The 13,904-nt window shown below is 44.6% G+C and overlaps 2 protein-coding genes across 2 annotated transcripts in view; both read right to left on the reverse strand.

Moving 5' to 3' along the window:
- LOC116505452 (aquaporin-3-like) overlaps positions 1-3,734 on the reverse strand; it is a 31,223-nt gene extending 27,489 nt beyond the window's left edge. The window contains exon 1 of the mRNA XM_032212684.1: positions 3,556-3,734. Coding sequence (XP_032068575.1) covers positions 3,556-3,663 — 108 coding nt within the window. The 5' untranslated portion in view covers positions 3,664-3,734. The remainder of the gene's footprint in view (positions 1-3,555) is intronic.
- Positions 3,735-5,043: 1,309 nt separating this feature from the next.
- NOL6 (nucleolar protein 6) overlaps positions 5,044-13,904 on the reverse strand; it is a 79,332-nt gene continuing 70,471 nt past the window's right edge. Inside the window, exon 24 of the mRNA XM_032213915.1 lies at positions 5,044-5,091. Within this exon, the coding sequence (XP_032069806.1) occupies positions 5,044-5,091 (48 nt within the window). The remainder of the gene's footprint in view (positions 5,092-13,904) is intronic.

The following is a 13,904-nucleotide window of genomic DNA, read 5'->3' on the forward strand; positions in this document are numbered from 1 at the left end:
AAGAGAGAGAGAGAGAGAGAGAGAGAGAACCAAGGGTCCCACACCTACAAATCTTCCCGTAGATTTATTTACAAGATTTACACAGCCGCCCATCTTATAGCAGACTCTGGGCGGCTCCCAATAGAATCGAGAATGATAACGGGCTTCAGCTCCATTAATTTGCAGGAATGGCTCTGCGCAAGGGACTAGTGGGTAGATGAAAGAAGCAACGCATGAACGGCGTGGGTATATCGGTGCAAACGGGCATGGTTTGCCCCGATCGCAACAACGCCCTGCTATTTCCTTGCTGCAGCTGTTTTCAGCTTTTTTTGCAAACATTTTTGCAGTGCCTTGAATTGAGGAGGGGGGAGACCTCCCCCCCCCCGCTCCCCACCTCCTTCTCCCAATGGAGTTAGGGAGCTGGGATCCCAAACCCTGGGGAAAGCCACTCCGATTGTTGTGGGTGTGTAAATATTGCTGCGCCTCCCTCCGAGGTTCTTAGGAAAGTTTTCTTAAAGTAGGAAAACGAAGACTCAGCCTTCCTTCGTCACCCTACTCACGGCCCAGGGAGGGATTAAAAATACTCAGAGGTTCCCAGATCCCAGGGAACGCTGCTCCCTTCCCACCAAAGGTGGTTCTCCTGTTTTTCTACTACTTGCATTTTTTTTTACTTGCTTTCGAACTGCTCGGTTGGCAGAAACTGGGACAAGTCACGGGAGCTCCCTCCGTTACGCGGGTGCTAGGGATTCGAACCGCCGAACTGCCGACCTTTCTGATCGACGAAGCTCAGCCTTTTAGCCACTGGGCCACCGCATCCAAAGTGAGCCAATCTGCGTCCCGATCGGGAGGCTCGCCCTAATTGTCCGTAAGCAACGGTTCAGTTACAATCCAGAGTAAGAGAAATAGGGCTGAGGTGGTGAAATACGTGGCACGGGTTTGCCAACCGATGACAAACGGGATGTTTGGGGAACGCATGGCATGGTGGCACCAAGGTGATTGCTCTCAACCAAAACTTCAACCGAAGGAGCCCCGGTTTATTCATGGGAATTAGCTTGCGAAGTTAGCCGGATTCCTCTCTCTCCTTTCTTCTCTTCCTCTCTCTTCCTTCCTCTTTCTTTCTTTCCTTCCTTCCCCCCCCTCTCTCTTTCCTGTCCCTTCCCTTTTGCTCCCTCTCTTCCCTTCCTTCCCTTGCTCTCTTCTTCCTTCATTTCCCTTCTTCTCTCTCTCTTTCTCCTTCCTTCCCTTCCTCTCTCTTTCTTCTCCTTTCTCTTTCCTTTCTCTCTCTTCTTCCTTCCCTTTCGCTTTCTCTCCTCCCTTCCAAACCTTCTCTTATTCCTTCCCTTCATTTCCCATCTTCTCTTTCTCTCCTTCCCTTCCTCTCTTTCTTTCCTCTCCTTTCCCTTTCCTTTCTCTCTCTCTTCTTCTTCTCTTCCCTTTCACTCTCTCTCCTCCCTTCCCTTGCTCTCCTGCCTCCCCTTGTTCTCTCTCCCCTTCCTTCCCTTCATTTCCCTTCTTCTCTTTCTCTCCTTTCTTCCTCTCTTTCCTCTCCTTTCCCTTTCCTTTGTCTCTCTCTTCTTCCTTCCCTTCCACTCTCTCTCTCCTCCTTTCCCTTGCTCTCTCCCCCCTTCCTTCCATTCATTTCCTTCCTTCTCTCTCTTTCTTCTTCCTTCCCTTCTTCTCTCTCCCTCCCTTCCCTTTCTCTCTCTCTCTTTCCTTCCCGTCTCTCCACCCTTTCCTCCCTCCCCTCCTTTCTCAAGCTTTGCAACTATAATATGTGTGGACTTCAACACCCAGACGTCCAAAGGGAACTTCAACTTGATTCCCAAATCCACACATCTTAAGTGGCCAAGGTTGAGAACCATTGAGTTGCGAAGAGCATTGTCAGCACCAACAACCCTGTGAGGTAGGTTGGGTTGTGTGTGTGTGTGTGTGTGTGTGTGTGTGTGTGTGTGTGTGTCTGGGCCAAAGTCACCCACCCAACATGGCAAAAATCATGGCTAAGACGGGTCTTGAACTCACAAAACCTGTGGACTTCAGCCCCACAGGATAGCTGGCTGGGGAATTCTGAGAACTGAAGTCCAATTGTCTTAAAGTTGGCAAGGTTAGATTCCCCTTGCCTAAATATTAGCTAATGCGGAGCAAACCCCGAAGCAATTCTCGAAGAAGCTGGAAAGACTCTTTCCAGAAATTCAACTTTGGCCACTTTTTGATTTTGACACCCCATGTGCAAACTTTCCAATTAGACAGAACTCTTCAACCGTGGTTTAGCTGAGCTCTGTGAAACCCCAAAATACTCAGTTTTAGAAATGATTTTCTATTCTTCCTCTCTTCTTGGAAGCCAATCCGTACTGGGCACAACTACTGAGAAAACCATTCACACAACAGTCTTGACATTCGTCCTTAAGCAAGCCAGTTTCCTAGGTTAGAACAGTATTTCCACCCAAAGTTAACCAAAGAGGTTGGACGTCACTAGGATAGATATTCAGCCAGAGTAAAAACAAACCAAGATTAACATTAACCAAGATTCTTGCCTCGTGTGAACAGAGCAAGTAGATCTTTGGTGAATTATTCCAGGGTACTTGTACTATACGCCATCAGGGCATTTCATTGTGCTAAAGAGGGTAAAGCTTCCTCTTCCTCCTCTCTTTCCCATTCCCCTCTTTCTCCTCCTTCTCCTTCTTCTATGCCTTTCTCCTTCTTCCTTCTCTTTCCCCTCCCATTCTTCTCCTCTTTCTCTTCTCTTTTTCTTCTCCTCCTCCAATATCACCCTCCTTTCTCCCCTTCTCTTTCTCCCTTCCTTCTCCTTCTCCTCCTCCTTTCTCTCTCATTTTTCTCTTTCTCTTCTCCTTATTCTCCTCCTCCTCCATCACCACCACCCTCATTTCTTCTTCTCCCTCTCCTTCTCCTTCTCCTTCTCCTTTCCCTCCCATTCTTCTCTTCTTTTTCCTCCTCTCTTCCTCCTTCTCCTCTTCGTCCTCCGCTACAAATCCTCATTTCTCCTTTTCTTCCTCGCCTTCTTGTTTTTCTTTCTTTCCCTTTTTCTTCTCTTTCTCCCCCTCTCCTCTTCATTCTTCTCCTCCTCCTCATTCTCCACTACTACCATCATTTCTCCTCCTTCTCCTCCTCCTTTTCCCTCCTTTTCTTCTCCTCCTTTTCTCTTCTTTTTCTTCTGTTCCTCCTTTTCTCCTTTTTCTCCTCCTCCTCCTTCCCCTTTTCTCTCCTTTTCTCCTCCTTTTCTCTTCTTTTTCTTCTCTTCCTTCTCCTCCTTTTCTCCTTTTCCCCTCCTTTTCCCCTTCCTCCTTTTCTCTTCTTTTTCTCCTCCTCCTCCTTTTCTCCTTTTTCTCCTCCTTCTCCTCCCCCTTTTCTCTCCTTTTCTCCTTCTTGTTCTCTTCCTCCTCCTTCTCTCTCTTTTTTCTCCTTCTCGCTTCTCTTCTTCCTTCTCCTCCTTCTCTCTCCTTTTTCTCCTTCTCGCTTCCCTTCTTCCTTCTCCTCCTTCTCTCTCCTTTTTCTCCTTCTCGCTTCCCTTCCTCCTCCTCCTCCCTCCTTCCCCATCCCAGTCCCCGTCCATTTACGTACCACCAAGATGAGGGTGCCCAGGCATTCTGCCAGAGCCTGCCGGACCAACTTATTCCTGATCTGCAGCCTCCGTCCAAGGGCCGTCAGCATTTCCTTCTGCCTCCCCATGGCGCCTGGAGCTCACGATACAGGTGTGGAAGAAGCCTGGAAGATGCCTGGCTCTGAACTTGCTAGCCAAAGCTCTCTCGGAGGGCTGATGCTCAGAATCCAAACCTTCCACAGCTTATAAGCAGGTGGAGAGAACCTGGATCCGCCCCATTTCCTCCTCTGCCCTGTGGCTGCCTCTAGTGCACACCCATGCCCTGGCACACCCACTGCACAGCCTTGCACAGAGTGTGTGGTTTTCTCCCTTCCTTTTCTCCCCTTCTTGTCAGCAACGTCATACACACAAACACGCACACACAGACTGAAGTCACACTGGTTCAAGCAGGGTGTTTGGCCTTTTGCCAAATTTAATCCCCAAACTTCCCAGGGTGGTTGAGGATTTCAAACCCAGGATAAAACCAGGATCGTCTAGGGATAAACCCAACCTTCCTTAACAGGAATCAGGATCACGTCAAGTGCGGGCGGGGGAATCAGGTTTGAATATATATTAAGGTAGCAGTGTAATGTATGTTATTATTATTAGAATTATATAGGTTGAAACATAGTTTGTAAGTTAGATAAATGGAATTTGAATAAGGGCATTATTAAATATGTATAAAGATGTGGTTAACAGTGAAAAGCTGGATTAAGTAATTTGAGATTAGGCAAGGAAGGAACATATTTCAGTGGAAACAAGAGTATTAAGAGCAGAATCATAAGGATTGAAGGGTTGGGAAAATATTAAGTATGTAAAATATATGACTAACAAGGAATATACATTAAATGCCTGAAAGGCCATGATTGATGTTAGAAGTGTATGTTGAAATAGTGAATAATGAAAAAAGGAAGAATGATAGGGGAAGGAGGAAAAAAAGGACTAAAATAAAGGTAGAAATAAGAGGTGGAAAACAGTAAAAACATATGGGAGAACTATGAGAAGGTTTAGAATTGAAGGATGAAAGTAGAAGATATGTGTTAGTAAAACTAAAAATGAAACGTAATTATTAGGAATAATACTATTACATTTGTTTGTATTGAAGTGCATGACACCCAGGAATCAAACCATTCACACAATATGTATAAGAATAATAAAACTTTATTTTTTAATATTGGTATTAATGAGTGGTATGTTTTTTTAATAATACCACTCTGGCTCCGACTTTGGAGAGATGTTAAACAGTAGGAGAGGTGGAAGGGACCTTGGAGGTCATCTGGTCCAACTCCCTGCCCCACGCAGGAGACCTGCACTAGGGATTCGAACCGCCAAACTGCCGACCTTTCCGATTGACAAGCTCAGTGTCTGACTGAACCACCAGGCCAGGCAGATGTGAAGCTTCGGTGAAGCTTTTCCCAGGCAATTCCTCAGCACCGGAACAAGAAATATTTTGGGAGACAGCTCAGAGTTCAGGCGTGGTATTCATTCTCGCTGGAGGTTGGCAAGGCAATCTTAGGCTGCATCAACAGAGGGAGAGAATCAAGATCACATGAAGTGTTGATACAACTTTATAAGGCCTTGGTGAGGCCACACTTGGAATATTTGCATCCAGTTTTGGTCGCCACGATGTAGAAAAGGTGTGGAGACTCCAGAAAGAATGCAGAGAAGAGCAACAAGGAGGATTAGGAGACTGGAGACCAAAACATATGAGGAACCGTTGCTGGAATTTAATTTAACAGTTGCTGGAATTTAATTTCTAGTTTAATGAAAAGGGACATGGTGGCTCAGTGGCTAAGACACTGGGCTTGTCGATCAGAAAGGTCAGCAGTGAGGCAGTTCGAATCCCTAGCGCCGCGTAACGGAGTGAGCTCCCATGATTTGTCCCAGCTTCTGCCAACCTAGCAGTTCAAAAGCAGGTAAAAAATGCAAGTAGAAAAACAGGGACCACCTTTGATAGGAAGGGAACAGCGTCCCATGCGGCTTCGGCTTTGAGTCATGCCGGCCACAGGACCAAGGAGGCGTCTTAGGCTTTGAAAGGGAGATGAGCAGCGCCCACTAGAGTCGGGGACGACTAGCACAGGTGTGTATGGGGAATCTTCACCTTCACCTTCTCAATCTTTGCAACTTGGAGATGTATGAACCTCACAGCTGGCTGGTAAATTCGGGGAGTTAATTCCAGTCCTGAAAAAAGGAGATAAAAAATGATTTAGCCCAAGACCGTCACAACTCCAGCTTACAACTATTCGTTTAATGACCGTTCAAAGTTACAACGGCCCTGGAAAAAGTGACTTACGACCTCTTTTCACGCTTACGACCGTCGCACCATCCCCATGGTCCCGTGGTCAAAATTCAGGCAATTGGCTAATGGTTTCACACTTATGATGGCCGCAGTGTCCCCAGGGTCACGTGATTCCCTTTTGCGGCCTTCTGATGAAGGGGAAGCCGATTCACTTAATAACCAGGTTACTAACGGCGATGATTCACTTAACAACGGTGGCAAGAAAAGTCATTAACTGAGGCAAAACTCACTCAACAGCAGCCTCGCTTGGCAGTTTATTTTACTATTTCTCACGGAGTAAAAAAAGAAGGCAGCATTTGTGGGTCAAATTCATAGAAAAACACCCATAACTTTAGCCATGATAATAACTGCCCGCATGTAATCGAATTTTATTCATCATTTTTATTGTGTGTTGCATTGTGCATTTTATTGTGCGTTTTAAGCCGATTCACTGCATTGTGGGTTCATACTTACTCAACAATGCAGATGTTGGGGTCAATTGTGGTCATACATCAAAGATGACCTCTTATGCCAAATCCAGACGATGCAAATCTGAATCAAAACCCCAAAGAGAAGCGAATTGGGATGAACGACCATCCTAGTGTTGAACATGTCAAGATGTGCACCACGCTGGCCTCTGTTGTGCGCGGGAAGTCCCCCTTAATATCTGGAGGTTATTAATATCTCCAGCCCCAATTCTCTCAAACATCCAGCACACACCATTCTGTGCAAAATCAGGGCAGCCTTGTGGTGTGGTTTGGCTGCAGTGCTGAGATATCCCATGTGCGACATATCTTACACCGAAACACGGAAGTATTAGACCTGCAGTTGAAGTAGGTCCTTATGTGGAGAAGAACTTCCAATCTGGTGGCTATCATCCTATTATTTGTATTTGTATTTATTTGTCTTGTATGCCGCCCACTCCCGAAGGACTCTGGGCGGCTCACAATAGACAAGGGAAGGGGGAAAACTGGACAAAGACAACACTTTAAAAACAAAAATGGCAACATTCACAATTTCCGTGGGGCTGGATGTAACTTATTTCGGGCCTTAGGTGTCTCGTGTCACGCTGCATGTACCGTGAGGGCCTTCCAGCACTTGACACACCTCCACTGCTTCCAGTTAAATAGGAGGCAACCGTGTGCGGCGGCAGCCAAAAAAGGCAACGCTATCCTAAATTGCGTTAACAGAGGGATACAATCAAGATCAAGGGAGGTACCAATGCCACTCTATAAAGCCTTAGTAAGGCCACACCTAGAGTAATGCGTCCAGTTTTGGTCACCATACTATTAAAAAGATGTGGAGACTCTAGAAAGAGCACAGGGAAGAGCAACAAAAATGATTAGGGGACTGGAAGCTAAAACATACGAAGAACGGTTGCAGGAACTGGGTAGGTCTAGTTTAATGAAAAGAAGGACTAAGGGAGATGTGATAGCAGTCTTCCGATCTCTCAGGGGCTGCCACAGGGAGGAGAGGGGGTCAAGCTATTCTCCAAAGCACCCGGAGGTCAGACAAGGAATAATGGATGAAAACTGATCAAGGAGAGATTCAACGTAGAAATAAGGAGAAATTTTTCAACAGTGAGAACAATCAACCCAGGGAACAGAAGTTGCCTTCAGAAGTTGTGGGAGCTTCATCACTGGAGGCTTTCAAGAAGAAGCTTGACTGCCATCTGTCAGAAATGGTGTAGGGTGTCCTGCTGCGCGGCGGGGGGTTGGACTAGATGACCTACAAAGTTCCTTCCAGCTCTGTTAATTCTGTAAACCAAGGGTGTCCAATCTTGGCCACTTTAAGACTTGTGGACTTCAGCTCGCAGAATTCTCCTATCTATCTATCTATCTATCTATCTATCTATCTATCTATCTATCTATCTATCTATCTATCCATCCATCCATCTATTCTCTTGCTGACTGGGGAATTCTGGGAGTTGAAGTCCACGGGTCTAAAGTGACCAAGGTTGGACACTCCTACTGTAAATCAATTGTATCTTTTGGAGGACATAATTTGGGGAGCATTGGTAGACATCACAGAAGTCAATACGGCAACCGGTTTCCACCAGATTTCACGATGCACATTAAAAAGGAAGCACATTTGGACTGCCTGGCCGCAGCCGACATCTTGACCTCCCCTGTGGACATCGCAAATTTCCTACCAAATTACTCATTGGCTAAGACACGGACCGGCATCATTTGAGAGTGGAAGTAAAAACTTCACCCATGAATCAAAGACGGGGGGGGGGGGGGGAACTACATGTTGCATCAGCGTTTTTAGGAGGCGGTCTTGAAGGAACCCTTCCATTTAGGTCTGACTCAACCCCAGCTGAACATCCGTGGGCCTAGACCCATTCAACTCTAGCTCAAATTAGAGTGTGACACAACACAAGGTGTTGTGCAGGAAAACCACCACATCGTGAGTCACCGGCTCAAGGGCCCTGAAGTTGTGGAGTTGTGCAAGTTTTGCTGAGCTTCTATCGTCCGTGCGTGACTCATGGGGGCTGCTCCTATAGTTGCCTCCGTACCGTCAGATCTGCAAAATGCAAGACATCCTGATCAAAGGAACCGGCTAGTGCCGGTTGGAAGGGATTGGGGTGATCTCAACCCTGGCCAGAAGGGATGAAGCAGAAACGGCCATTCCAAAGCGATTTATTTGAAAGCAACTCCGAGGGAAAGTCAATTTGCCTCTTTCCTACTGACCGAACAGCGGCTGCAGAATCTTAAAATTCTAAACCTTTTAAAGTTAAACCAAACTTGGTTGAAGAAGACACAGTCCCTGGGTTCACACGTCTCCCTAAGCCTTAAGTGAACTCCAGTTTTAAGAAAGTGATCTTAACACTATCATTGTGGGTTTTTTAAAGCATATTTGGGGCCCATTCATCCAAGCTAGAATTTTTCATTTCTTCCAAAACTGTAAAAATGTTTCCAAGAACTTTGCTGAGAGGTGTAGTCAAAAGCTTTTAGAAATTAAAGATCTTCTACTGGAAACTTATCTCTGAGGATAGATTTCTGGATGCTTTTAAATAACTCCAGCAAATTAGCAAGACAACACTTCCCAGAAATTGAAAATTGTTTCTCAGCAAAAGATGTTTTTCTTATCTGCTCCGCAATTTGTGGTTGATAACAACCATTTGCTCAAGAGAAAGCAATTTTCTTTCATGTTCTGGTTATTCCACATTACGCCTTAAAAAAAAAGGATTCCTTAGTATAACCTATCCATAAAATTCCAGGTAGTGGCTGTGACAATCACAATCAACACACCCTGAACTTTTTTTTGACAGCTATCCTGTCATCTGCTACAGAAAATATTTCTTTTTTTTCTCATTTTTTTAAATTTTATTTTAGTACAAATAATCCATCTTCTATTAAACGGTGTTATCGTCTGGGTACAAATATTTGTGCGACGACAATTAAAATTTACAATCACATTAATTATTTAATCTATTCTTATCTTAATACCAACGCATTAAATATCTGATACTCTGCATCCTCTTCTTAGTTCGCTTAACTCTATTAATTATTTTCTACATTTTACTCATCTACTTTTATGTTGTGACTCAGCAGAAGTTTGCTGTGAGTTGAGTCGGGATGCAGGAATAACAATGCAGCTGGGGCTCGTTAGTGTGGCCTTCTGGAGATAAAAGGACGGATGGTGCCACGCCCTGGTTGCAGAAGTCAACGTTCGTCGTTCATCGGTCGTGGTTTGTTTGTGAGAGTCACTTGGATAAGTGATTTGCTTTCTGTAAACCTGATTCAAAGAGACACTTGGAGAAGTGATTTGCTTTCTTTCTGTACAGCTGGTTTGGCCGTAAGAGATCTTTGTTTTTGTATTCTGTTATCTTCTTGCCAGAGACTTTATTTATGTTTATTTTGGGCTCTCAGCCAGCGAAAGCCAGGACTGATAAAGTTATTTCCTTTTAAGTCTGTCTGACTGTCGTCTGTTAACGAGCGAAGAAGGGGGGGTCAGAACACTTTTATATCTAATTTTTATATTTATTCTCTAACCATCGATAAAATGTTTCCCATATTGCATAATAACCAGTTAGTTCTTTCTCCTTAATTGCCAGTGTTGATCTATTCATTTCTGCACATTCTAATATTTTCCTTATCATATTCTCCTCTGTAGGAATCTCTTCACTTTTCCAGTTTTGTGCAAATGCAATTCTAGCTGTGGCTATTACACGAATAATAATCAAATATACAGTTTCTTCGCTATAAGTTTCTGGTAAGACCCCCAACAGGAATATTTCATGTTTCAATTCAATATGTTGCTGTATCATATTTTCCAAAATATTTCAATAGTTGAGGTACATTTTTGCTAGATGATAGTGAAGAAATTACAACAAAGGGGAATATGTCTCTCTTGAATTTCTAGCAAGTTAGACTCTAACCTGAATGGAACTAGGCTGTTACTTATGATTAAGGCAAGGAACTATTGGTCCTTGGCTTATAACCATCCATTTAGTGGCCGTTTGAAGTTGAAAAGTGACTGGTGACATCTTTCACATATATGACAGTTGCCACCTCTCCCTGGTCATGTGATCAAAATTCAGATGCTTGGCAACTGGCATGTACCTATGACGGTTCTTTACAACTTGGAGATGTGTGAACCTCACAGCTGGCTGGTAAATTCGGGGAATTAAGTCCAGTCCTGAAATAAGGAAATAAAAAAATGATTTAGGCCGAGAACTACAACTCCATCACAACTCCAGCTTACAGCTATTCATTTAGGGACCGTTCAAAGTTACAATGACCGTGAAAAAAGTGACTTACGACCTGTTTTCACACTTACGACTATTGCAGGGTCCCGTGGTCAAAATCAGTTGATTGGCAAATGGTTTTGTTTTTTGTTTTTTATTTTATTTTATCAATTTCATACATACTTTCACAATTATATGATCTCATAACTGTTATTAATAATATGTATTTATAACAATTTTTCCCTACTGTTGACAATATACTTGAAGATTGCTTTCTTACCATCCCATAGATCCATCTTATCTTACAACGGTCCTACTTCTTCTTCCCTCCCTCCCTCTTTCCTTCCCTCGTTTCTTCTCTCCTACTCCCCTTCCTTCCCTCCCTCCTGTACTTATGACGGCCTCAGTGTCTGTTTTCGCAATCTTCCGATGAGCAAAGTCGACAGGGGAGCCAGATTTACTTAAGAACTATGTGACTAATTTAGCAACTGCAGTGATTCAATTAATAACTGTGTCAAGAAAGGTCTTAAAATGGGGAGGTGGGGAATCACTTAACGTCTCACGTAGCAATGGGCTCCCTCATGGTCGTAAGCCAAGGAAGCCTTCTATGCATTGTAGAATCATTCCAGATTCAATAGAATTGCTGGATCCGTGAAGTATTAGTATAGCAATAGCAATAGCAGTTAGACTTATATACCGCTTCATGGGTCTTTCAGCCCTCTCTAAGCGGTTTACAGAGTCAGCATATCGCCCCCACAGTCTGGCTCCTCATTTCACCCACCTCGGAAGGATGGAAGGCTGAGTCAACCTTGAGCCGGTGAGATTTGAACCGCTGAACTGAAGATAGCAGTCAGCTGAAGTGGCCTGCAGTGCTGCACCCTAACCACTGCGCCACCTCGGCTCTTAGTATGGCTTTATAAAGGTCACCATGCTACAAAAAGGATGTTGGGACTTTGGAAAAAGTTCAGAGAAGAGCAGCTAAGATGATTAAAGGCCTGGAGATTAAAGCATATGAAGAACAGTTGCAGGATTTGGGTCTGGCTATTCTAGAGAGAAGAAGGACTGTGAGTGACAGGATAGCAGGATTCCAGTAATTAAGGGGCAGCCAGAAAGAGGAGGGGGGCAAATTATTTTCAAAGCACTTGAGGGCAAAGAGTGCAGAGAAGAGCAACAAAGAGGATTAGGGGACTGGAGGCTAAAACATATGAAGAACAGCTGCAGGAACTGGGTATGTCTAGCTTCATGAAAAGAAGGACTAGGGGAGACATGATAGCAGAATTCCAGTATTTGAGGGGTATTTGCCCCAGAGAACAGAGGGGGGGGGTCAACCTATTTTCCAAAGCACCTGAGGACAGAATAAGAAGCAATGGATGGAAACTAATCCAGGAGAGAATCAACCTAGAATTAAGTAGAAACTTCCTAACAGTGAGAACAATTAACCAGTGGAACAGAAGTTGCCTCCAGAAGTTGTGGGTGCTCCATCACTGGAAGTCTTTTAAGAAGAGACTGGACAGCCATTTGTCCAGAGTAGTATAGGATCTCCTGCTTCAGCACGGGGATGGACCTCCAAGGTCCGCTTCCAATTCTGTCATGCTGGATATTAACCAGAGGAACAGAAGTTGCCTCCAGAAATTGTGGGTGTTCCATCAGTGCAGCCTTTAAAAAAGAAATTGGACAGCCACTTGTCTGGAATGGTATAGGGTCTCCTGACTTGACCAGGGGCCTGGACCAGAAGACCTCCAAGTTCCCTTCCAGCTGTGTTCCGATTCTGTCATGTGATCCAATAAGGGGGGGAAATGGGATTCCGCTGGAATTTTTGGTGTCTTGTTGATTGTCCTTCCTTCCCGGATCTCCTCCTGAAAGCCTCACTTTCTGGAAAACCTTCAGAAGGTGAGTTATACCGATAGCCGAGAAGATTAAGATCTCTCCTTAAGGTGTCACGCTGCAATCACGGTCCAGGTAGTGGAGGAAGGAAGTCACTTCCCAAGACCAGAAGCTTTTGAGTTTCAGATTTCCCAATTCTGACTTTCAACCAAAATAAAACAAAACTTGAAGGTCCTGAGAGAGCTTATCTTGAATCCTTCTTATCTTCTCCCGCTTCCTTGCTTATTCACAGCTTCGTTATTGCCTTTGACATCATCTCTAGAATAAGATCCCAAGGGGGATCCTCTGGGAGATGTTTCTCCATAATGAAGCTAGAAAGGAAATTGATGATCTCAAGATATTTCTGCTGTCCAGCTTCAGGTCATAAATGCTTTCCAATAAAGGTAGTCTTTGACTTATGATCATCTCCTAAGGACTGGCCCAAACTCACAGCCAGCGTTCTTGCCTAAGGCTGAACTAGAACTCCCCAAATTCTCCAAAGCTCCTGAGGGTAGAACGAGAAGCAATGGGTGGAAACTAATCAAGGAGAGAAGCAACCTAGAAACAAAGAGAAATTTCCTGACAGTTAGAGCAATTACCGTATATACTCGAGTATAGGCCGACCCGAATATAAGCCGAGGAACCTAATTTTACCACAAAAAACTGGAAAAGTTATTGACTCGAGTATAAGCCTAGGGTGGGAAATGCAGCAGCTACCGGTAAATTTCAAAAATAAAAATAGATACCAATAATGTTTTTGAATATTTATTTCAAAGAAAAACAGTAAACTAGCGGTGTATTCAATGAAATACTTCACTCACCTCATGATGCTGATGTCCCGCTGTGATGATGATGCCCCGTGCAGCCGCGGGAGCAATGTCCCGCCTCCTATGACACACGGCACAGTGATTCCTATCATTGGATCACTGTACCAGAGGAGGTGGGACATCGCTATGTGGCTGCTTGCCATAACAAGGAGGAGGTGGGACATCGTTGCAGAGCGGCAGGAGGGGGAGGAAGGGGAATCGTAAGACAGCCCTGCATTACATTAGAACGTGAGGAGGGGGGATGGTGCGGTGCGCGCTGCGCGGCAAACTGACACAGAGGGAGGGGAAACTCACAGGGGCACTGGGCCATTCACGAGTGTCACCCAGCGGCATGGCCCCGCCCCTTTTTCTCCTCCATTTCGGGCAAATTTTTCACTGACTCGAGTATAAGCCGAGGCGGCTTTTTTCAGCCCAAAAAGTGGGCTGAAAAACTAGGCTTATACTCGAGTATATACAGTAATCAGTGGAACAGAAATTGCCTCCAGAAGTTGTGAATGCCCCAACACTGGAAGTCTTTAAGAAGATGTTGGACAACCACTTTTCTGAAACAGTATAGGGTTTCCTGCCAAGGCAGGGGGTTGGACTAGAAGACCTCCAAGGTCCCTTCCAACTCTTCTACTCTATTCTATTCTATTCCATTCCATATATTCTCTTCTATTCTGTTCTGTT

This window comes from Thamnophis elegans, chromosome 3 (genome assembly GCF_009769535.1).
Source record: "Thamnophis elegans isolate rThaEle1 chromosome 3, rThaEle1.pri, whole genome shotgun sequence".
In the NCBI taxonomy this organism is placed as follows: Eukaryota; Metazoa; Chordata; class Lepidosauria; order Squamata; family Colubridae; genus Thamnophis; species Thamnophis elegans.